The sequence below is a fragment of the Montipora foliosa genome, chromosome 9, assembly GCF_036669935.1.
Source record: "Montipora foliosa isolate CH-2021 chromosome 9, ASM3666993v2, whole genome shotgun sequence".
NCBI lineage: Eukaryota > Metazoa > Cnidaria > Anthozoa > Scleractinia > Acroporidae > Montipora > Montipora foliosa.
The window spans coordinates 15,572,667-15,596,756 of NC_090877.1; the positions used below are offsets into that span (position 1 = coordinate 15,572,667).

Sequence of the window (24,090 nt, forward strand, 5' to 3'; positions counted from 1 at the left end):
TTTCCCATCTCCTCAAAACTAGCATTTGATTTGATTTGTGTTAATTTTTAATTTCAGTTTACAGTGTCCCTACAGTGCGCTAGAACGACGAGAACTTAAATAAAGTTCCTATCCTTTAAATGAATTGGCCGGAGACTTTTCGTGAACCGGACCCTCAAATAACAGCCTCCCCTTCTCCCTCTTGAAAGAAGAGGAAATCGAGGGAAAAAGTATCTTAAACATAAACTCGGGACTACTTCATGCGTAATTTTGCTTTTATTGAAGTGAAATTCAGCAGGATTCGATGAAGATCAGGATTTTCAATGGAGTTCCCTTCGAAGAAAATGAAGGAGTGCACTTTACCTTGACTTTCCTCGCGAAGACTGCTCTCAAGCACCCTGAATCAACCTCTGAATCATGAATTCAATCATGTCAATTGCAATTGTTGTCATTACAACTGGCCAATCAGGTGCCTCTCTAAAAATAGCTGCGTGGCTAAAATTAGATTTTAAAAAACATTGGAAGCTAAGAGGCCCATGTATGGGGAGTCCGATCTCTTACGTCATCTTCTCTTGCTGCCCTTATCAACTTTTTTCGCCATTCTCGTATACAAAAATTTCATTTACTTATTTAAATCCTACACAGAAAATGGAAAAATTAACCTGATTCTCAGACTGTCCAGGTCGCTCGTGTCACGCACTCTACTCCCTTAGAGAGCGTGACACGAGCGATCTGGACCTTCTGAGAATCAGGCTATGGAAAATAAGCGATTTGAGTATTAAGGGTCCATCGATTCCTCAGAGTAAAACTGAAGCACCACCTTTCGCTGAAAAATGTATTTTCTCTCAGAGATGGCCTACAAACTCACTTTATAGTTTGTAAGGAACAACACATTTTATTCATTCAGTACCAAGACAGTCCAGTGGCTGACTTAGGTTTTTGAACACATGATATCCAAGATTAAGGCCCCGTCAAAACGTATCCGGATATTTTTGAATCCGCAACTTTTTCTTTCTGGATTAAAAAATATTCCTATCCACTCGTAGCGTATATTTGCCCGTCCACACGTATCCGAAACGTATCCGGATTCCGACAGTACTCAGGACTCCTCAAGGAAACAGAGGTAACAGATCATGAGCCATAAAGAAATAATATTGCTCTCGGCAGCCATCTTGAGAATTGATTTCACGATAAGGAGCTGGGATCGATCTTGTTACGTCATCCGGATTTAGAAAAATTCGGAGGTTCCGGATTCACAGCGGATTCGCCAGCCAATTCAACGGATACGTGTGGACGGAAGGACGGTATCCGGAAAGAAAAATTCACGGATTAAAAAATATCCGGATACTTGTGGACGGGCCCTAAAGCAACCATGAATCATATTACAAAAAGGCATGAATAATAAGTTACCTGAGCCAGTTTTTGAGGTAGTGCACTGTAAGTGCACTAAACACTACCTCACCAGGTTGTAACAGTGTCACAGTGTCCGCTGTGCCAATAGGCACGCAGCGCGTGCACGAATCACAAAAACTAAACAGGTCTGTTGGAAGCGTGCTTGAGTTCCAACAAAATGAGCCCCAAAATCGGCAAGAATTTGTAACGCTGGTGAATAATAAAGCAGCTGCTATTTTGAAAACGATGGAATTACCTGATGATAAATAACCTCGTCTAGGAGAGTAAGTTTTTGACCTTGAAACAATGGTCAACCTCAAGAGTTGGGCGATTGTGATCTTTGTGTTGAATTCTCACATTTCTTGTCAAACTTTATATCACTTGAAAGAAAAAAACTAGCAAAAACAAAATCCCGGTGTCTTGCAATCATTTTGACACGGATGTATCCTTATTTGTTACACGAGTAACACGCAAGGTCACTTGATCACGGCGCCCGCTGAATTGGATGCCACTTTCGATTTTCCGATTTACTTGTGCAGCCAAAATTACAAAAGAAAAATTAAACGTAGCAAAAATTTCCCAATTTTTTTTCTTTGATGATAACTTTTTATATTCGCAGTTCAAAATTTAAGTTGCTTTCATGTCGCAAATTTCGTTGCTGATGGCAAAATATTTTATTCTCGACCGACACTTCCTAAAAATGTCCTTCTGTTCTTCCTAAAAACTGTGTATCAATATTCATTTACTTTTGCATCAATATTTGTTTCCCATAAAGCAGGATAACAAAATCTGCACCTTGCATGGTTGGCATTTTTGAGCGTTAAAATAGAATTTTCCGTCCTGTGTTTCTGGCACTAAGAGGTATATTTTGAGGCCTCCCATCCAGACGATAACCCCACCGGACGGGGGATTAACTTCAGTGAACTTTTGTCTGAGAAAGCTGTCAGACTCTCAGAGTGCTCGCTGCAAGTTGTGAGGGAACTTGAAAACGATCAGCATATCAGCCTCGAAGCCAATGTTTCTCAATTGCCTCTTATTTTCTTCAATCTTTTTGCGTTTAGTGTTTTACCGTAACCATGTCTTCTCAGGGGGCTATTTACCGAAGACATCTACCATGGCACTTTCATGATTTACGATACCAAAAAAATATCGTGTACTATTAGGGCTACATATTACGCAAAGACAACTTGAATCTCCTGGGAGACAAAACGCAGCTCAGTTGACAATATGGAATAAAGTGCTGTGTTGCCACACTACCACACGTACGCAATGCGTGCCTATTTTTTGAATGTCCGGACACTGGGGACTCTACACAGTTTTCATACGTAACGTTAAGGAATTATTTTCGTTGTGTCTAGTTATCTGTTTAGACCTTCCTTGACTGGTCTCCTTATTAGGGCCGTTGTCTGCCGGGGAATTGAACGTACATAGTTGGCTTAGTGTCCTAATTACACAAAAAAGGGCTAATTGAGCAACAAAATCTTTTACCGGTCTGTCAAGGCGAAAAGTCACATTGATTTGAAACTTGAAGAAAACGTTTGGATTTTACATGGGTTTTGCCATGAACAAAAAAGAGATCGTTATTAAACGAGTGTCTATAAATGAAAGAGGGTGATTATTTGCGGCTTTGCAATTTTGGGTCGGTTTCCTTCCTGAATCGGGATCGGTGGAAATGAGTTAATTGGAAAGTATTTTTTCTTCTGGAGTTTCATCCCTATTTGTTCCTAGAAGTCGCAAGAGCATATTCACGAAGATGTGACTTTTATGGAAAAAGTGTTTCTTTAGTGGATTGTTTTTCTACGTCCTTTTACTGTACTGATAATTTTTTTTTTGATAGTATGTGGTTTTCAAGGAAGAGGAAATAGTTTAGGATGCTTACTGGCCAGCAATGCCCGTCAGTTGCAAAGAAAATGGAAAACTTGCATGATAATCCCTCGCATTTTTCTGGAGGAGTGTATATCATCCTCAAAGTGTGTTAATTTGAAGGCGTCGTAGAGTTTGTCGTCTGGCCGGTCAGAAGTAGCCTCCTGCGCAGACATTCTTGTGACTCGTCACGCAATCTTTCCTCCTCAACATTGAGGAGGAAAGATTGCATGATGAGTCACAGGAGCGTCTTCACGCCATCAGTTGCTAGGTTACCAAGTCAGCGACCGAAACAGTTGAAACGAACAAAAGAGCAGTTAACACAAAACTTAACCTTTTATCGATAATTACCAAATCCAGAATTCCGTTTGATCGATTAATGCTTGTTTTCCTCATAGAAATATTCTCGAAGCCAAGAATGCGTCAGCCAGAAAGAAGTTCTAGCCTTTACCAATTAAGTATCAGTCGCGCTCCTCAACTCCGTTGCGTGAACAGCCCGGTGAAGTCTTGCGGAATTTGTGAGAATTGCTGTTTAGGAGTCAAATTGAATCAAACTAAAGCATGGTTTTGTCGCAGCGGGGAGCCCGTTAAAAGGAAGTATCTTTTGGGTCTTGTTCAACGTTTTGATTCCAAGGATTTGGCGGAATATGTGACTTCTCTGTTACAATCTTTCCAGTATAAAGACTTCACTTACATGCGATCGAGGAGCAAACCAAGTTTGATTGTGGATACCGTAAGCCCACCAACGAACCACGCTTTGAATGAAACCGAATTATTGGATACTGTGGAAAATTATTTGGAATGGTTTTCTGTGAGTACGTATTGGACCAAGGCGAATTATATGTTGGGTTTGATGCAGTTGTGCGATACACATCTCCTACACATAGTAGCAACAAGGACCAGAGCTTTGTGTGAAAGAGAGCGAAGAAAGCAAAGAGCAGTTGAAGATGGTTTAATCGATAGAGGTTTGTGTATTTTTATCGCTTCGACAATAGAGATAAGGAATGTGTTTGGTTCCTCGGCCAAAGAAGTGAAATAAAACAATCTACAATGAAGTCTGGTTACGCCAGACAGGATTTTAAAATATCCTTTGGTATGACTGGTAGTCTAAAAAAAATTCCGATTTCGTGTATATGTTTTTATCGTTCAGTCCAAACGATGGATAACGTCATCCATTGGATAAAGCACAGTGGAACCAATTGCACTATCCAATGAATAGTGATTTACAGGGGTGGATCTAGGATAAATAATAATTATTATTAAATACATGGATCAGGGGTTTGTGAACTGCCACTGGAAAAGGAAATCCTGTAAATACAAGTGTTTGGGAGTTGCCTGTGGAGAATCTGATAACATGTGATGATGTTGGTGATAATAATAATGATGATAATAATAATTAATAATAATAATTATTATTGTTATTATGATTTATTATTATTATTATTATTATATTATTATTATTATTATTATTATATTCTATATACAAGGCTAAAAGTTAAAAAAAAATTAAAATATTCAAACCAAACGTTTTCGTTTTTTAACTTTTAGCCTTGTATATAGAATATATTTTACTAAGCGAACATTATGGACATTATTATTATTATTATTATTATTATTATTATTATTATATTTTAACACACAGGTGATTATACAAAATCCCGCGCTCTCATTGGCTCGCTATCTCGGATTATCAGCCGATAATCACCTCGATGGACAAAATGGCTGCCAGTAGTCGTTTTGCCACTGTAAGTGAAGATGATTTCGTGTTGAAATGTTTTTTTTTTTCTCTTTTTTGAAATAATCACCTGTGTATTTATACTAAAACAATTATTCGCTTCAGGCTCAGTGATTATCGGTGAATAGTCACCTCGACTTTGTCTCGGTGAATATTCACCGATAATCACTTCGCCTTCGGCGAATAATTGTTAAATATTAATATAGTTTTTTGTGGTTTATCGAATTGTTTTTTTTTTTTTAATGAGAATACTATTTATTGAAAAATTTAAATAATTGAATGTAATAATTATGTAAATATTCAATTTCTTTTAGCCTTCTTAATCTTGTAAGTAATTATTGTGAAGTTTTAATAATTAAAATTATTATTATTATTATTATTATTATTATTATTATTATTATTATGAACACTTGACAAAATTATTCAGAAATTTAAGTTATACATTCAAACATTTTAAACAGAGGGTGTAAAGTGGGGGTTTGCAGGTCATTGTTTTACCAGAAATGAAACGACCCATACCTTTCCAAAAATGCTAACCTTAGGCTTATTAACACTATCTAAAGTATAGCATTTACGCATAATGTTTGCATTAGTAAAGGTTTGGGTTGTTTTAGCTATGATCAAACAATGATCTGCAACCCTAAGTTACCACCTGCAACCTGCAGTCTACACCTTCCATATTTTAAATGCCTTAAAATCATGGGCAAAGCTATTGCAAGCCTCTTTTCAGTCAACCTGGGACGAATGATTGAAGGCTTCTGAGACATCAACTATGAGGTTTACCTTTCCCACCCCTTCCTCATAACAATCAAATTCCTCATTGCTGGTGTGGGAGACTAGGATGGTTGTATTTTTGATCCCAGGGAGGCAAAACAAAGAGTTGCATGACTGGTGTAGTAACCCAAGGAGGGGTGATTATTGCATGCAAAATGCAGGGTATATTAGATTAAGAGTTTACAAGAGATGTACAAGAGGTGTACCATGTTTAAAATAATGAATTGACTGGTACTGACTACAAGGGGAATTCTGTTCTTGAATGATATGGCAGTGCCTCAGTGGAAGCCAAAGGAAGGGAAAAGGATGATATAATTTGGTATAATTTGATCAAAATAACTGGTTCCCATCTGATTGAAATGTTACTTAAACTTTACTTATTACCTGAGGTAAGGCAAAGTAGCAAACACTTCATATGCTGATTTTCTGTCATGATAGGCAATGTCTGTTGTTTATCTTTATACTGATGTTTGCTTGATGAGGGAGGAAGACAATTACTAATAATTCTTATTTCTATTGGAGGCGCAGTGGGCTCATCGTTAGTGCGCTCAACTATGGATCGAGACTGTGGTCCGGGTTCGGGTCCTGGCCAGGGACATTGTGTTGTGTTCTTAGGCGTGGCACTTTACTCTCATGGTGCCTCTCTCCACCCAGGTGTATAAATGGGTACCGGCAAATTTAATGCTGGGGGTAACCCTGCAATGGACTGGCATATCCCATCAAGGTGGGAGTAGAAATACTCCTAGTCGCTTCATGCTACAGAAACCGGAGATAAGCTCCGGCCTGATGGGCCTTCTAGGCTCGTAGCAGACTTAACCTTTATCTTATTTCTATTATCAGTATAATGAAGGTTAATTTATTTTATGTAAGCTGAACATTGAAAAGAAAGAAAAAAAGGGACAAAAGGTTCATAATTGCATATTTTTTTTTATTATTTAGATAATTATAGGCATGCAAAACATATGGGCCTGAGGAGGTTTTTGTGTTTCTTTTCCTGTAGATGATGATGAGTACATGTCCCTGTGGAGTCATATGGCTGGAAACACTGTCCAAAATACTGCAGAAACAGGAAGCAACAAGTCTTTGCTGATAAGGTCACCAGCAAGTCACACAGAAACCTCTGGTATTCAGGATACTGACACTGCTTCAGACATTCTCTCCTTGTGTAGTGATGATATTGAATTAAGCCAACAAAAGACCCGTGAAGGGTCGAGCACATCAATATCACAGTCTCAAAGAGGAACAGACTGTGCTGACATTAGTTCACAAGTCTCTGCAGGCTTTGTTGGTAGTCCAATATCTCCATGTCAGACCCGTTCAATTCCACCCTCCAGACAATCTCTGCGAAAGAGTCCCAATGAAATGACAGATTTTGAACGGGAATACTTTAGTGAGGACTACATGTCGGGTGAAGATGCTGATGAGAATGTGGCTCAATCCGGAGTTGATGATGACTCCCATATGTTGGATGGTTTAGGTTCTGAAAAGTACAAAGACTTCTTGCGGTGTTTACCTGTGCACTTGTCCAAACGAATCTTAGGAATGTTAGACAAGAACAGCTTAACAAACTGCCTGTGTCTGAGCAAACATTGGAGAGTTCTTGCAGAGGAAGTTAAACAAGATTATTTGGTTCACCAACTAATGACTGAGGAGATTATGCTCATGCAGGTTGTTATTATGTTAAGTTAGTTTTTTCTTTTACTCAATTCAATTTAATTTATTGTGTCATTCCATAATCTTGTACAGTTTAGTTTTATTGCTATTGTACTATTTCATTGAGGGAAACCTTTCTTTTTCTCAAAAGCCATATATTGCATCTTATAAGTGTTAATTGAAAAGGGAAGCGATTTCCAAATTCCTGTCACTGCACCAACATATAATTTCAGTCCAGAGCATTTCTCAACATATCATGCCAAGATATCCAAACACGCTATAGGGATTCATCCTCTGCCCCAGCTACAAAACAGGTTGACAAATCTATTAATAACAACACATTCACTTAAAGAGCTACATGTCTTAACCCTTTCAGCCCCGATAGTGCCAAATGGCACTTATAGATTTTACTCTGTCTAATGCCAGACGATTTTACTCGTCAATGGGGAACCCCTCGGGGCTTAAAGGGTTAAATAAGTTTTGTTTTGTGTTTTTAATTTTTCAACAAATTTCCACCAAAATTATGTGAAGCAATGTTATACAATTACTTCTATGATAAGCTCACGGTGAGAAGGCAAACCATCCTCAATCCAAGCCTTTTTCTGCCAACTCCGTCGTGGAATCTGCATGGATTGTTGTGTGACAGCCTGTCGTATGACCCATTCTCTACAGATTTCAAGGTAACCCACTCCATAATACCAACAACCTAGTCTGGTGCACATGAAAGAAAAGCCAGTGAGAGTAATCTTTCATTCAGAGTTGGGAGACTACTCACAGCCTAGTGAAAACCAAACATATACTCGTCTGGTATTTAGTTGAAAGCTCAACAATAATAATTTTCAGAGTCTACCATTGCCATGATAATTGTTGTCAGTTGTGAGCAGGAAAGGAATAACCAATCTGATGATACGGTTTTCGTTATGTTCATTGAAAAGCAGGAATCCCGGAGTCTGACCAATATCGGTACTCTATTGTAACTAATATCATGTCTGCCTTCTCTTCAATGCAAGTCTAAGTGTGAAGTTTTTGTCATCATCATGGTAATTTGTTCCAATTTACATATGAAAAACTTCGCACCTAGACTTGCTTTGAAGAGGAGGCAGACGTGAACTCGGAAATGGCCTATTTGACTGTGTCAATGATACAAAAAGACTTTTAACAATAACATTTGGATTTAATTTAGGGAGCATCAGCTAAGGGCATGAATCCAAGATATGCAAAATTTGTAACTGTGTGTGTTCCTCTGGGACTCGGTGAAGACGCCAAAAAAGCTCAAAATCGAGACAGAAAATATCAGAAGGACTTACAAGGAGATCACTTGAAAGAATGTTATGAAGGTATTGCAACCAAGGAGGTGGAAATGGAAGAAAGAAACATTTATTGTGGAGCTTACAATGTACTGGTGCTTCAAGACATGTAAGTGGAGTGTGATTTATGTCATTGTAGTAATGCCTTCAATTTCAGCAGTTAACGTTTGACTTGTGGGTTAATTTATGCCCTGACAGGCTGACACCATTCGTAGGAAGGAAGGAATATCTGTGAAACCGAGAATCATCTCATCAACAATGCGCATGTGTTTGTCCTGTTATTGGTAGTGGTTGAGAGAAGTGCGTTTTTCCCTCACTCACCCCAATACCTTAACTTTTAACCACAAACCAATGGAAAATGTGCTCGCTTCAATATTGATGTCTGGAGCGCACATAGCGTGGTGGATATTGCTCGCGGACTGCATCTCAGCGCTCCGAGTTCGAATCCCAGCTGGTGCACTCCAAAGTCCATTCACGACCCCATAAGCTGCATAGCTTTCTGAGCTTTTATTATCGTCGTGCTAAAATAAAGGCTGTCTGTCTGTCTGTCTGTTTGTCTGTTCAGCTTTCCATCCATTCGTGATGGGTAAAATGAGTACCGATGCCCGGGGGGGGGGGGGGTACTCGATGTATCCCTGGTTGGGGAGGTGCGGTGCGGCCTCTCATACCCTGACCCTGTTTAAGACAAATATCGCTGATTTTCCTACCCATTTTATGACAGAATTCCCATTTTTTGATACCCTGTTTAAGACATTTAACCCAGTTTAAGACAAAAATTGATAATCGATACCTGATTAAGACAAAAAATGATAAATTCGATACCCTGTTCAAGACAAAAATTCCGAAAAACATACCCTGGCTGGCCGCACGTCCCCATTAAGCCCTTATAAGGGAGTACCCCCCCCCCCATCCCCCCCGGGTAACGATGTTACTGGTGACAAGTTGTGCATGCAACGGGATTGGAGTAATGCCCACCCCAAGTTACGGCAGAAGCTAAAGAAAAAGAAGCTTTCGGGTTGCCTTCCACTTTGGTCGGCTTCTTGTCTTGTCTTGTCTAATATTGATGGTATCCTAACATTTTTTCGTGAAAGGGAGGATCCAAATCGATGCGCAAACTTCAGTGGAGGACGACTGGTGGTATCTGGGTCTTTTGACAGACGAGTGAGACTTATGGATGCATCCACAGGGAAGTGCGAGAGGATAATCCAGGGACATGCTGGATCTGTCCGCTGCGTTTATGTATCAGAGAAGAGAGGAATCGTGCTTAGTGGTGGATATGACACCTCAATACGGTACGTTACATTTGGAAACTTCAACTGTACATGTCAAGGGTATTTGAAAGGCTTCGTGAAAAGGGTTTATTGTAATGCTAGGCATGTCAGAGTGTTAAAAAACAGCCAAGTGGCGACAACAGCTTTCTTTAAGGCGCTGTTACACTCGATAATGTTTCTTGCAAGTATCTTGTTTCGCAATTGGTTGCGTCAAAAAATCTCACATGGCGAAAGAACTTGCTTGACATGTGTTACACTTGGCAACGTTTCGTGCGACTTGTCTCGTTTTCGATGATTACACGAGGTTAAAGGAACATTTTCATTGGCTGGTGCTGCAAACCATTGCGACGCAAGTTGCAGGACCAATGTTATGTTGAAAAATTCGTTGCAACGTTGCGCGAACCGTTACGGAAAGTGGAACCAAATGTTACTTTCCGCGGCTTCGTCTCGCAACGTTTTTGGCCGTTGCAAGGTATGTTACATTGGGCAATGTTTCGTGCAATTTCTCTCACCATATTTATTATGGAGTTGCACGAAACTTGCACAATGTGTAACAGCGCCTTAAGAATGGGAGAAATAAAGAAAGTTATAGAATTGTGCATTCCTCTTCTGCTTCCTTCCCTCTCTTGTTTTTTGGCTCTTTCTTCTCTCTCTCTTTCTTTTCCGTTTTTGTCTCGTGTCTCTTGTACCCCGACTTTTTGCCTCGTTTCTCATGACCTTTCACCATTCTCTTCCTTTTCTCTCTCTTTCAATCGGCTCTTTGTCCTTTCGACAGATGCTGGGACATAGGAAGAGGCAATTGCAAGTGTATATTTAGAGGGTAGGTCAATGTGTATCTGCAAATTACTCTTGTGGTGATGCCTTGCATGGTCAGCGCGACTCGAAGCTAACCCTTCGAGGACGGGAAAGAACGGACATAATGTAGTGTACATGTTAGACGAAAATGCGTTAAAAGATAAACGTACATTGAATACCGTTATCATTAAGAACGGTCAAAGCGAAAAATATGTAAATTTTTAACATTGAAGAAATGTATCGTTTTGTCGTTGGCGACTTGGGAATGCTCGAGGAAAATCTGATTGCTCCTTCTACCTTCTGATTTAACGAGATAGAAAATACTAATAAATTAAGTAAACTTTGATCGAAGATATTGTTACTGATGTTAGTTAATTTTATAGTTATCTTACATTTCCTTTTATTTCCTATAGACACAGAGGTACTGTACTTTGCATCTCGCTGCACGGAAACACTTTGGCTTCTGGCTCGAGAGACAAGAGTGTAAAAGGTATAAATACCCAAATGCGTCGCTAGTTGCTGTAGTTCGGGGCACGCATTTCGAAATAGCGCTTTTATCCTCTTGGTTTGCAATCAAATTAGCCCTTGTTGTAGTTTCTTCAGTTCATGCTACATGACAGACATTAATGGGTGCACTCAGAGGGGTTTGAAGCGCGCGAGCTTTGGAAAAGCTTTTTTTCCGCTCGCATTCGCACCTTGTGCAGGCTTTTCGGGCGAGGCAACTTTTGCCAGTTTCAGCACTTGGACTCCTTCAATTTGACTACTGTCTGTTTTGCTGTTATGTGGTCTCATCGGTCAGGAGTCCATTCAGAAGATTACGCCAAGCCGACCACATTGCTGAAGGAAAGACCAGACCACAACACCGGGAACTACATGCCCTACTCTTTCCGACTAGTGTGTGGGATCTTTAACGTCCCACAGAGTTTATGAACATTGCAGGGTTGTGAGACGGGTCCTTATCCGAGAAGACTTGAAAGTCTAACCATTTGCGGGTGTAATTACAAAGGCAGCACTTTCTCCTCAATTATTTTAAGACCCTGAGTGTTGGTCCGGCCGGAGTCGAACTCACGACCTCCCGCATGGCAGCCCGATGCTCAACCAACTGAGCCACCGGTCACAGGTTCTTTTGTCATGTTAAAAGAGGAGGCAAAGGTATAGGGCTAATTTCACTACAAAGAAAGGAAGGCAATCCAAGGGACACAATCCAGCAGCAGGATATACTCTGTCATTATAAGAATTTTCCTATAAAACTTGGTATGCTGAACGTGGAAATAATCAATTCAAGAAAGCAAACCATACCTTAAGCACTTCTTTATCGTTAAAGTCGTTGCTTAGACGTAATAATTGGAAGAACGTACAAGTACTGAGACTAAATCAGCGTCTGAAGTCTAAGCAATCTCCAGGGCCGTAGCAAGGGGAGGGGCCGGGGGGGGGGGGGGGGGCGCCCCTCCACTTTTTTCCCTAAGGATGATGCTGCTGTTGAGTCTATTGAAGCAGTTGGTTCCCAGCTATCTCTACTTGGGGATAGAAAAAATCAGCCAAGCAACCATTCCCTTGAAATTTAAAGGCCCAAAGTGCTGGAAAATACACTTTCTGGTGTTTCGTTTTCAAATATCTTCATTGGAAGGGCGGGGGGGGGGGGGGGATGGGGGTCACACCAATGCCTCCAGTCCCTCCCCCTACAAAGAACGGGCTTACACACCTACAATGCGTCCTCCGAACCCCAAACCCCCAACTTTCAAAATACAAGTTGCTAAAATCTTTGTGCCCCCTCAGTTTTTCCGGGCCTGCTACCGTGCTACGGCCCTGGGGCCCGTTTCTCGAAAGTCCCTTAACTTTACGGGCCATTTTCGGGTGTCACAATCCCCTTGTATCTGAAGAATGGAGAGGATTTAATTCGTCAAACTTCACAGTCATTTTTCTTTTTGTTACCTTAAAAACATGTTAAAAGATCGGCTTTCCAAAACAAGCGGTTGGCAATTTCACAGATGGCTTTTCGGGCCCGAAAAGTTTTCGGGACTTTCGAGAAACGGGCCCCTGATCTCAATGATTACGTAGGTCTAGTTAACTTACCTACCGGGCCTTTTTCAAATTGACACCAAATTAGTTTGTGTGTTTGCTAATAAAAAACAAACCATAATTGTTTTCAGTGTGGAATTTTACTACAGGCAAGTGCCGGCGGACATTTCGTCATAGGCACGTGGTACAAACAGTTCATGTAAGTGCAATTTTTTTATTACCTTTTATCTGCTCTTGCAGCTCTTTTTAAAATGGAGGCGGTCTGGCCCAGTTGTTAGAATGCTTGATTTGCATGTGGATGCTATAATCTCCAACAGGAGAGGTCCTCGGTTCTCGAGCGAATTTGCCTTTACCTCGCTTTGTCAATAGCCAACTGGTTTCTTCGTTCCGATCGGGTCACTATTGAGTGCTTTTGTTTTATTTGAATTGTAAAGTTAAAATTCGCGATCCAACAAGCCTTTAAATCACCTTGTAGAAATAAGCAATTTGTACAAGGTATACTTTCCAAAATGAGTTTTTCATAAAATAAAGAATGTTTATGAAATCTTATGCAACAGAGACACTGTGACGGTAACAGGACTGTATTAAAAACCACTAACAACGACTTGAGCAAGTTGGAATAATTTGGTCCCAGTTCCGAAATCACTCTTTCATGGCGCCCGGCGTAGCAGGCATCTTGCAGCTCGACAAAAATGGTCACAGAACATTTTACCATTGATGCACAACTTGGGCAATTTCAGCAACTTCTGAAAACACGCGTGATACTAATCCTTAATTTTACTCGGCGCCATGCGATTACTTATACAAATTTGATTTCCGGTTGTTGTGCGCGTGCGGATAAAAAATTGAAACTGCACTGCCCGAGAGAAGGTCAATATGGGCTTTTGGTTAGAAATTACCTTTACTTGTACCAAAAAAAAGCCACGTTTGTTTACTGCCAACTGAGTCGACTTTTTTGTTTGCTATTTAAGGTATCAGATGCACTTGTTGTGAGTGGATGTGAAGGAGGGAAAGTTAAAGTCTGGGACATTGAACAAGCATCTCTTCTAAAGGTATTAATCATGCAAGATAACTTTTGAAAAACTTTGAGAATGAAATTAGCCGTTTTAGGGAGAAAATGAAGTTATGAGAAGTTCAGAAGGACTACTGCAGAAAACATTTCTTTAAATAAAATTTTCTGCTACCTGAAGAATTTTGCTATTAAGCCACCTCGTTCACGTTGCACAGTGTAAATTTCCCTCGAACTGGATTGGATCGAAAGGATTTGAAGTGAAGAGGATTTACTGTTTTATGTCTCAAAAATTCCACTCCTGTGGCCTGTTTCTCGAAAGTCCCGATATCTTTTCGGGCCCGAAAAGCCATTTATGAAACTGGCAACCGCTTGTTTTGGAAACCCGATCCTTTGACATGTTTTCAAAGTAACAAAAAGAAAAATTACTGTGAAGTTTGACGATTTAAATCCTCTCCGTTCTTGAGATACAAAGGGAATTGTGAGACCCGAAAATGCCCCGTAAAGTTTCGGGACCTTCGAGAAACGGATCCCTGAATTCGAACCCATGACCTCTGTGACGCCGGTGCATTGCTTTACCAACTGAGCTATGAAGTCACTCAGTGTCGATGAATGAAATAAACGTATATTTGAAGCCACCTGAATTATTCGGGTGTCTATAAGAGACAGGTTATATTGCATAACCTGTACGTTGTGTAATAAATTATACATTGGCGAGACAGGTAGACGACTAGGTGACCGATTCCGCGAACACCTTCGCGATGTTGAGAAGAATGACAAAGATGCATCTAAGCCAGTCGCTCGTCATTTTAATCTCCCTAACTACTCCAAAAAACACATGGCTATCTGCGGCCTTTCCCTACATCTAGGTACGACGGAAAGCCGCAAGAATCTAGAACAAAAATTCATCTTCCAAATCGGCACCCTTAATCCTCACGGTATTAACGAACGCTTTTCATTTAACTAATATATTCCTACTTTTCACGCTGCCATGTTACCACCAATAGCGTAGCTCCTACTCTACTATAAAAACTACACGTAACCCATAATTCCTCGATTCGCTCTGACGAAGGGCTAACGCTCGAAACATCAGCTTTTAGAATCTCTGTACGGTGGTCCATTTACATTATCAACTCCGTTGATAAAACCAAATTTCTATAAGAGGCATTTGCTTGAATTGTCCAGATAAGTTCGAGCATCACCGACTTCTCGCTTTCGTGTATAACCAGCACTTCAAACATACATTTATTTCTTTCAGTCTTAAGAATTATTGTTTTTGTGTTGCGGGCCTTTATATAATTAGTGACGTAAAAACAGACCATTGCTTGTTTCACTTCGAGTGCCAACTCACGCTGCCCATTTTCGGCCATATGCTTTTACTAACTAACTTTGCATAATTTGTGTTGTTTGCAGTCCCTTGACGGTCATCATGGAGCGATCACGAGTGTAAAATTTGACGACTATCACATCGTAACAGGCAGCTTGGATTGTTACGCCATGGCGTGGAGTGCGATAGGAAAACACAAGAAATGCCTGCAAGCGTTTAGACATCCTAAGTAAGTTAAAACATCTTTGTTAACGTTGAGTGTGGGATTTTTTTTTGAAATGCGACAAGCCTTAGCTATTGGACGATGAAATCTTTGTGGTGCGCACGCGCTAGGCAAACATTCACATGTCCAATTTGTCTTCCGAGCCCTCGCGTATAAAATTATCCTGGACCCAGGGAATGAAGATTGGTCTGTTGGGACTCTTGTGCGAACTGAGTTCGCAAAATGTTTATTGTTGGGACTTTTCGCGGCGTCCACGTCCAATATACAAATCGTCTTACCACTGAGATTTAGCGTACTTTTTTGGAAACGGAACTAAACCTTACTTGTCAGAAGTTCGGTTACTTGAAAGGAGAGATGAAAATCTGAACTGGGAATACCGTTTGGTCAAAGAATAACCATTTTCGCTTGTTCCGGCCTCTCGGGTCCAACACGTTGACGCAAAAAAGTAAAAATAAATAAAACATAGACCAGTCCTGATGTTCAAGATGGACCAACGAAAAGGAAACTATCAATCGTTCTGATATTCCTGAACGTCAGGTCAACCCCTGAATGATGTACCCAGATTTCCTTAGTTTGTTTTGGGAGTCAGCGTTGTCTCTCCATTCGATACCTAACCCGGAAATTTAAAACGAATACTAAGAACGCGCCTCTTGGCTAACGTGACGTTACAAGTTTTGTGCGTTTACCAGTTCTTTTTTAATTGCAAAAGAGATGGTATTTTATCTCATGTTCCCCATTGCTTATTACTTTCAGGGAAGTTCTCTGTCTGGAGTTCTTATACTGCCGAGTGGTAACGGGCTCTGCAGACGGGAAGGTTTGTTTACCTTTTATAAAATTCACTGTTGCGCTTCTTACTGCCAACTTATTTACACGATGCTCCTTTTACTTTTATCCAGTTGCGCGTTTGGAACCTGTTAAATGGTGACTGTCTGCGAATTATCCGCGGGAATAGTAAAAATGATGCCATCAACACGATCAGAGCTTCAGGAGATAGGTCAGTTGAATAAGGTTGTGTACTGCTTATTAGTGACAGGAATTTTCTTGGTATCAGAGCCTTTGCCCCATACAGTACTGGCTGTGTTTAGCATTAGAATTAGTAATAGGAAGTTCATTCACTATAATTTCGAGAATCCACTATTCAGACAATTTTAATCCTAGCAGGGACAATTGTCACGTGACAATGTTCATTTTGCTTCATTTATTATTGATATTATTTCAGGATGATTGTCAACACACTAAGCAACCTTTTGATATTCAACTTTGAGTCTGTGCAGTGGGACTACACCTTGCAACCTGAGCGACCTGAAGGACTACGAAACCTTGACATTTACGGTAAAACCCCGCCAAGAAGACTCGCGCGCTCCCATGTTCGTGCGCACAAATTGATGCGTGCCGACACGCGGGACAGTCTGCCTTCGAGGCCTCCTTCGTGCTCTAAGACGCCAACATTTGACCTGAACATAACATGTCTTGCTCCACCAGGCAGTTCACAGAAACGAATTGCAAGCGCTCCTCCACGAATCAAACACAACGAAAGCACCTTAAGCAGTGTGAATGCGCACGTGCAAAGGATTTTGCAAGCGCACGAGGTGCAGAAGCAGAAATTCCGTCCCAGGTCGTCGCCAGCCGCAACTTTCCGCAGATCAAGAGAGTTAACAGGCAATGACGTTATTCCGACTGAGGTTGATGGAGACCTGAGAACTAGTATGATAATTACTAAACTTACGCGCTCTCATCCTAAATCGCCCTCACTCATAGAAAACAGGAGATCGCAGGTTATAACACGCAGCCGGTCTGCACCTGCATACCGCACCCAGGTTCTGCCACCAGGGAAGCGCGGATGGACAACTTCTGTGGCTGAGCCGTTGAAAGCGCCCGAAAATAAGATCATGGTCACTCCTGAGCAAGCGCGGGAAAAAATCGCGAAGATGCGGCCTCAAAGCGCGCAAGTGTTTTCTAACAAAGAGTCCATTTCCTTCGATCCGGTTAAAAGCCTATCATCTTTGCACTTGAAGACTTACAGCAGTCAGTTAGATATTGAGAAACAGCTGATCCAGGGATCTTTGGGTAACAGGACAGAACAGCAAGTGACGCATAGGAACGCATCAAGCTGTCGACCGAAGTCTTGTATTCCTTGCGTTCGATGACACATCACCATGCTGTGGTTGTATGCTATGTTCGCTGAAATAAAAGGAAAGCTTTCTTGCTAATGGCAGGGCAGGTCAGAGGCGTTGCAAGACTAGTTGCGCAATATCAGGCTGAAATGAAATTTAAGAGAATTGTTTCAAGTGGCTGCAAGGAAATAGGTTTCTCTACTGAAGCAAATTTACTTCACAGAGTACATGTGCAATTTCGTACTTGTCACTGATACACTGATATGTATATTGGAAAATTTCCAAAACACAAGTGCAATTAATCCTTAATAGTACTCGGCCTCGTGTGATTACTTGTTTATCAATAAAGGGCAAAATTTATACGTTGCTATGCAACGGATTAACCAATCATTGACAGGTAATCAAGCCCTACCAAAACTGCCCTCGATTAAGAAAAAATGCCCTCTGTCTTAGCCAATCAGCGCTCAGTAATTTTGCCCTTTATTTATAAAAGTGCGTAATAAAGAAACTTACCTCAAATTCACCAAGTTGAATGAGCGCCTACGCTTCACACACATGGGACTGTGGCCAACACCCTTCACTTCCTCGTACAAGACATGTTCGGAGAAATGCAAGTTACCTCTTCGCGATCTTATCAATAAGTAAAAAAGACGCTATTTACGGATGGCCGTTCCGAATCGTTGTGGTGCTTTCAGAGCAGAGGAGATTGATTAGTTAAATGTCTCAACACACAATCTGTGCCTAATTCCAATAACATCAATAAATCTGGTTTACCTCACTTGTTAGAGTGATTTTTTTTTGTCTTAAGCAAGAAGCCATTCCGTTTGTTCCTTAAGAGTCTGAAGAGCCTCTGCCTTCAGCTCCCATCTTTTGCACGCCATGGTCCCGTAGCAAAAAAATGGATAATTTTCTTGCGCTTATGATTGCGCTGCAGGCTCGTGATGCCAAAGGAAAGGGTAACGATTAATATGTTTAAGAAGCGTGTCTTCAAACGATAAAAGGTCATAAAACACGATCTTTCAAAAATGTTTTAATGGTAGGAAATTAAGGAAGCGGAAGTGTTCCTGAGCCAGTGTCACAAGTAGACCTCACCGTCCTTGGAAGGAACACTTTCACAGGGCTTAAAAGGACGTTGGACATAAACCTTATTCACCTACACATGTGACAAGCGCTCTGTTGTAAAAAAAAATTACTGGACGTGTTTGAAAAAATAATAACAAAAAAGAAACTCCAGTTTTTCAAGGAACAGCATTTTTGAGTTTGCGATTGATTTACAATACATATAGGCACCTATTTCGAAACAGTTCGCTTTCAGTTTTCGTGATCGAATCGCAATTTAGTATTCAATAAAAATTGGGTACAAGGTAGCCAAACACAATTTTCGCGCGCGCTCTTGCTAACGCAATGCAGCGCGCGCAAGGATTGCAAAAAAATAAACATGGCTTCACTGAATACAGCAATCATTTTATTTGCTCAATGCTTCCGCTTAAATCGATCGAGTTGAGGGCTTTTTCAGTGTGTGCGCCTTATCTCTGGAACTCGCTTCCATTTGAGATTAAGAGCAGCGCATCTGTCTCCATCTTTAAAGCTAAGCTTAAGACCTATCTTTTTCGACAAGCATATTTTTAGACTTTCATTTTTACAATTTTGATTTCATCGATTCTTGGATTTTTTTATATTTTTTATTATTATTATTTTTTTTAATGTATAATATATTCTTAGGATTTTTTATATTTATTATTATTATTTTTTAGTGTATGGATTATAATTTATTTGGCACTGTAAAGCGCATTTGGGCATTAGGAAAATGCGCTATAGAAATAAATTATTTATTATTATTATTAAAGAAACGTTCTTATTAGAAGGATTGACACTACATCACTTTACACTTAACAGCAATGTTATGGTACCATATCAAACACCAGTTGTTGCTGAAAAAGATTCGGTCATTTTTGTGACTTAAAAAGTTACCGTGGCAACAGGAAAGCCCTGCAAAGACACCCAACATTTCGGGTTTAGCTGCTCATTTCTCAAAAACGAACTCGGTGACCCCCATTTTTTATTCTTGAAATGTAATAAGCATACCAGAATGAAACTTTCTGCCAAGTTGAAAAAAAATTTGTGGAGCGAATTCAGAGCCACCTTAATAATTGAGAATTAAAGGTAGCTCTGAATCCGTTTCACAGCTTTTTTTTTAACTTTGCAGAGAGTTTTATCTTGGCCTGCTGATCACTTCTGTGCCATAATAAATTGGGGTCACCGAGTTCGTTTTTCAGATATGAGCAACTGAAGCCAAAATATACGGTGTTTTTGCAAGGCTTTGTTGTTGTCATGGTAACTTGTTACGTCACAAAAATGACTGCATCTTGTTTAGCAATAATTGATGTTTCACATGGTACCATAACATTGCTGTTACGTGATAAAGTGTTGTAGTGTCAATCCTTCTAATAACAAGGTCTCTTGAAAGTGTTGAAACTGGTTTGAGCCACCTTGGTACTAACAGGGAGTGTTCGTCTTCTTCACTATCCCGACTTAACTTGACTACTAAGTTGAAAATGAAATGATATATGAAATGGATCATATATGAACTGCGGATATTAAATCAAGTGAAGCTATGATCCTCGCAGGTATGAACGCAATTTTTGCAATTGCGTAAAGAAGCCTGAAAAATTCAGGACTTCAACGGGGTTTGAACCCGTGACCTCGCGATACCGGTCCGACGCTCTAACCAACTGAGCTGTGAAGCCATTGACGTTGGGAGCTGGTCATTTGTGGATTCCAATGTTCCCGTGAGGAACTCAAGCTTCACTTGATTTCATATCCGCAGTTCATATATGATCCATTTCATATATCATTTCATCGTTGATTCATTCCTCACGGGAACATTGGAATCCACAAATGACCAGCTCTCAACGTCAGTGGCTTCATAGCTCAGTTGGTTAGGGCGTCGCACCGGTATCGCGAGGTCACGGCTTCAAACCCCGTTGAAGTCCTGAATTTGTCAGGCTTATTTACTCAATTGCAAAAATTGCGTTCATAATTGCGAGGATCATAGCTTCACTTGATAAGTTGAAAAATGTATTTTACTTTGTGCTACTTGTAGTCGGGTAAAAGGGATGCGTCCTTTCTATTGTTCTTCTTGTTTCCGAAGAGCAGGAAGGCAAGAAGGTCAGCTGTGGAGTTCGAAAGTTGAATAGAACGACCGCTTGTAACCATCATTTTCCGTTAAAACTTGGCATGAAACTTCCTTGAACAACAAATATTCAAAGCCATATGATAACCGTTATAAAGGGACACTTAAAAGGGAGAAAAGTCCAGCTCCAAATTTTTCCTCTTACAGTATTTTCCCTAAAATAGACCAAATTCAGAGGAGAAAAACGACTAAATTCGCGATTCGTAAGATCTTGAAAATTGTCTCATTTAATCCATCAATATCTCATCTACAAAAGCCGTATGATAACCACCACGAAACACAAGTACGAAGCAGGCAATCTCTAAAAACGTGCGTCTTCGGCCTTTTTGTGGTCATTTTCTTTATTGTTTAGCTATCGAGCAACCAGATCGAATTTGAATTTTCGCTCTGACTGTGGAATTAAGTCCCGGATGTGTCGCGGCATTCTGCGCGATGGTGAGCAAGTGCAAACTTGCAACGGCATTTAGGATTATTTCATGCCCTCAAGAGACCATAAACGCAGTAAGGATGCGTTGTAGGCTGCGTTTCATATCGACACAATGAAATGAGAGGTCTTAACCACAAATCTAGAACAGTTTTTTGCAATATTATGGTTCTGACATGTCTACTGCATGCATATGGAGGCAGTAGCCTTCTGATGATGGATGCCACTATCTCATTAACCAAGGAAAAACGAGAAGGGAAGCAACACATTCTGGTTTTCTGCCACCTTGATGTATTCTATTTAGTGTGTTTATCTTGTGTGAAGCTGCCTGATCCGCCGCTGGCGGCATTTATACTCTTTGATTAGCACACGCGCATCATGAACTAGCTGAAACGTCGTATCTGTCATTCATGGCCTCCCTTATGCGTTTCAGGCGACAGTTTCCATTTCTAACTGTGCGTTTTCATTAATGGGCCATTTCCCAGTTGCTGTTTGTCTCGGTTTCGAAGTGAGTCTTGGTGCTCAACTTCTGAAAGGGAAATGAGTTTGATTTGCATAACAATACGCAATTCATTTCCATTTGAATGGAAATGTACCAGGTCTCGCTTTGGGACCTAGGCGCTTGTTTTTATCCCAACGCGTAGATTCGTTTCTTGAAACCCCGAACTGGTTTATTGCAAAAGGCGCGCGTGTATGGTATCATTAAGCAAGGTACCTACCAATTCAAAGGTATTTTTACGCGGTTTACTGACTATGCGGGAAAAGCAGATCTTAACAAGTGTTATTCAAATCCAAAAAGAAAATTGGGGGTAACCACGCATTTTTCAAAGATAATTAATCACAGGAGCTCATCTTGATGAGCTCCTGTTAATCAACAATATTTGTAAAAAGCTTTAAAGTACAAAGCAATGTATGGTGTTCTTTTCCAAACTGAAGCTCAATTATCTCTGAAAAATGCGAGGTTACACCCAGTTTTCTTTTTTGGATATCAAGAGCACTTGCTAAGTTCTACTTTCTCCGCATAGTTTTAAACCGCGCAAAAATACTCCTGTATAAGTAAGCACCACCAATGGGAAACCTTAGTATCTTGAGACGCGCAGAACGTATGCGCAATATTAATGGTAGGCTCCGTCCTTAAACCCATGAACGGAACGAATTTACGGTATGTCGTTAGCACTTCCTTCAATGTCAGTCGAGCTGCGAACTTTCTCGTCAAACGTATTTTGTGAGGCAATCGAGACGTGAAAAACAATTGACTCAACGGTGCGAAGAGTTCGCCCGACTGATATAGATGAAAAAGATAGCGGTTTAGGATTTTGGCACGAAGACCGATGCACGTGGTATCGTTGCGGCCGAGACTGACTCGGTTGGACGTCGAATTAAAAGAAAAAAAGTCTCTGCTTAAGAGCCAGAAGGATCATCAGGCCGGCGCTTGTCTCCGGTTTCAGTAGCATGAAGCGACTAGGAGTATTTATACTCCCCCCTTGATGGGATGCTAGTCCAACATCGAATTGCGACCGGGAAATAAGAAAAATTCTCTTAAATAGCGTAAGTTACACATTGACAATAAAGTTAGGCTTTTTAATTCAGGATTTTTGCCACTGACTTTTTCCTCCACGAATCAATTACCATGATTCCCACAGAAATCCTTATAAATGTGACCATGAATGATTGCATTTTACAAACAATGAGCTTGGACGCCATGTAGGCAGACACAAGAAGCAGATCACAGCTCTAAAACTGGGACGACTTTGCCCCTCCTAAGGGCTAATTTTAAGAATATACTCAGGTTGAAGGTTAGCATAAGAAAAAGTTATCACGGCGAAAATTAACACAACGGCCCGTTTTTTGATCCCGTCTGTGGATCAACCGCATGGTTCAAATGTATGGATAATGGTTCGCATTCGCTACAACTACAGGTTCAGGAAAAGTCTTTGAAGGCACCTGTAGTTTGAGGGTCTTCGCAATTCACGAGTTTCAAAGGATTTGAAATGATAGTAATTTAGTTTTAATTTTATAGTGATAATTGTGATGTAAGTTGGTTTCAGATCTACTTGTCATCATCAACCAAAGTAGCTATTAAATAAGACAACAGCTGACTCCTCTTCTGGTCAACGGTTCAAATCACTCACCAACAGCTTGGTGTCATATGAGTAAAGACAACCGACATCGAGAGGCTGTTGTGAGTACTGAGAAAATACGAATCATTCGCACATAAGTGCGTCAGATAAACTAATGAGATTAGTGTTACCAACATACAACTGATACAACTTACAAGACGAACACGACACAAAACAAGCAAGACGTCAGACGAAGAAACAACAGGCAACGCAAACGTTAAATTAACGCAAATGTAAACCAGTTACAGAACCACAAACTCACAACAAGGACAACAAGAACACGAAATTTTTAAACACACTTTCGGGAAAGACAACACTCAACACGCAACACAAGGTAAGTGCTTGGTGTATGACTACGTTTATTCTCCCGACTTAATAAGTCAAAGCTTGGTGACTAGTTACCAAGTCTTCCTCAATGACAAAGTAACGCCTAGCAATTTTCAGCATCGCCTGATCAAATATATTCCAAGGAAGGAGAGTTTTATGCACGTTCAAAGGGAGTTTTCCTTCCAAGACGATTCTGGTAGGAGTGGAATAAACGTGCGAATACCAGAGGTATAGTTCGAAAGTGTTTAATGTTTTCTACTCCTATTAAGAAGGGATCTGATGGGATAAATATTGCACATCCCCGATCTTTCACTTCCGTTAAATCCTTCTGCGTTTTCAGATCGTGGACCCTCAGTATGGAATGTTCACATGGCCAGCGGCGCCTGTCCTTGCACAGTTCATATGGAAAAACAAAGAACATGTAAAAGGAAAGCAAATAATCGAGGTGGGGTTTTCCTTTGGAATATTAATATTCCCTCGTTAGGGCCTCCCTTTAATACTATATTCACCAGACATCTGAAGGCTTTGACTATTAGAATCATGTCTCGTCCATTAACCCATTGAC

The 24,090-nt window shown here is 40.5% G+C and overlaps 2 protein-coding genes across 2 annotated transcripts in view; both read left to right on the forward strand.

The window, feature by feature from the left end:
• Positions 1–3,530: 3,530 nt before the first annotated feature.
• Positions 3,531–18,233, forward strand: LOC137969678 (F-box and WD repeat domain containing protein 10B-like). The gene is made up of 12 exons (XM_068816010.1): positions 3,531–4,199; positions 6,744–7,411; positions 8,580–8,812; positions 9,795–9,995; positions 10,750–10,794; positions 11,183–11,259; positions 12,920–12,987; positions 13,760–13,840; positions 15,211–15,353; positions 16,101–16,161; positions 16,244–16,341; positions 16,567–18,233. The coding sequence occupies exons 1-12, from the start codon at positions 3,614–3,616 to the stop codon at positions 17,492–17,494; spliced, it is 3,189 nt and encodes a 1,062-aa protein (XP_068672111.1). The 5' UTR covers positions 3,531–3,613; the 3' UTR covers positions 17,495–18,233.
• Positions 18,234–23,624: 5,391 nt separating this feature from the next.
• Positions 23,625–24,090, forward strand: part of LOC137970516 (histone-arginine methyltransferase METTL23-like) — a 4,023-nt gene continuing 3,557 nt past the window's right edge. The window contains exons 1-2 of the mRNA XM_068817036.1: positions 23,625–23,753; positions 23,866–23,970. Coding sequence (XP_068673137.1) covers positions 23,682–23,753; positions 23,866–23,970 — 177 coding nt within the window. The 5' untranslated portion in view covers positions 23,625–23,681. The remainder of the gene's footprint in view (positions 23,754–23,865; positions 23,971–24,090) is intronic.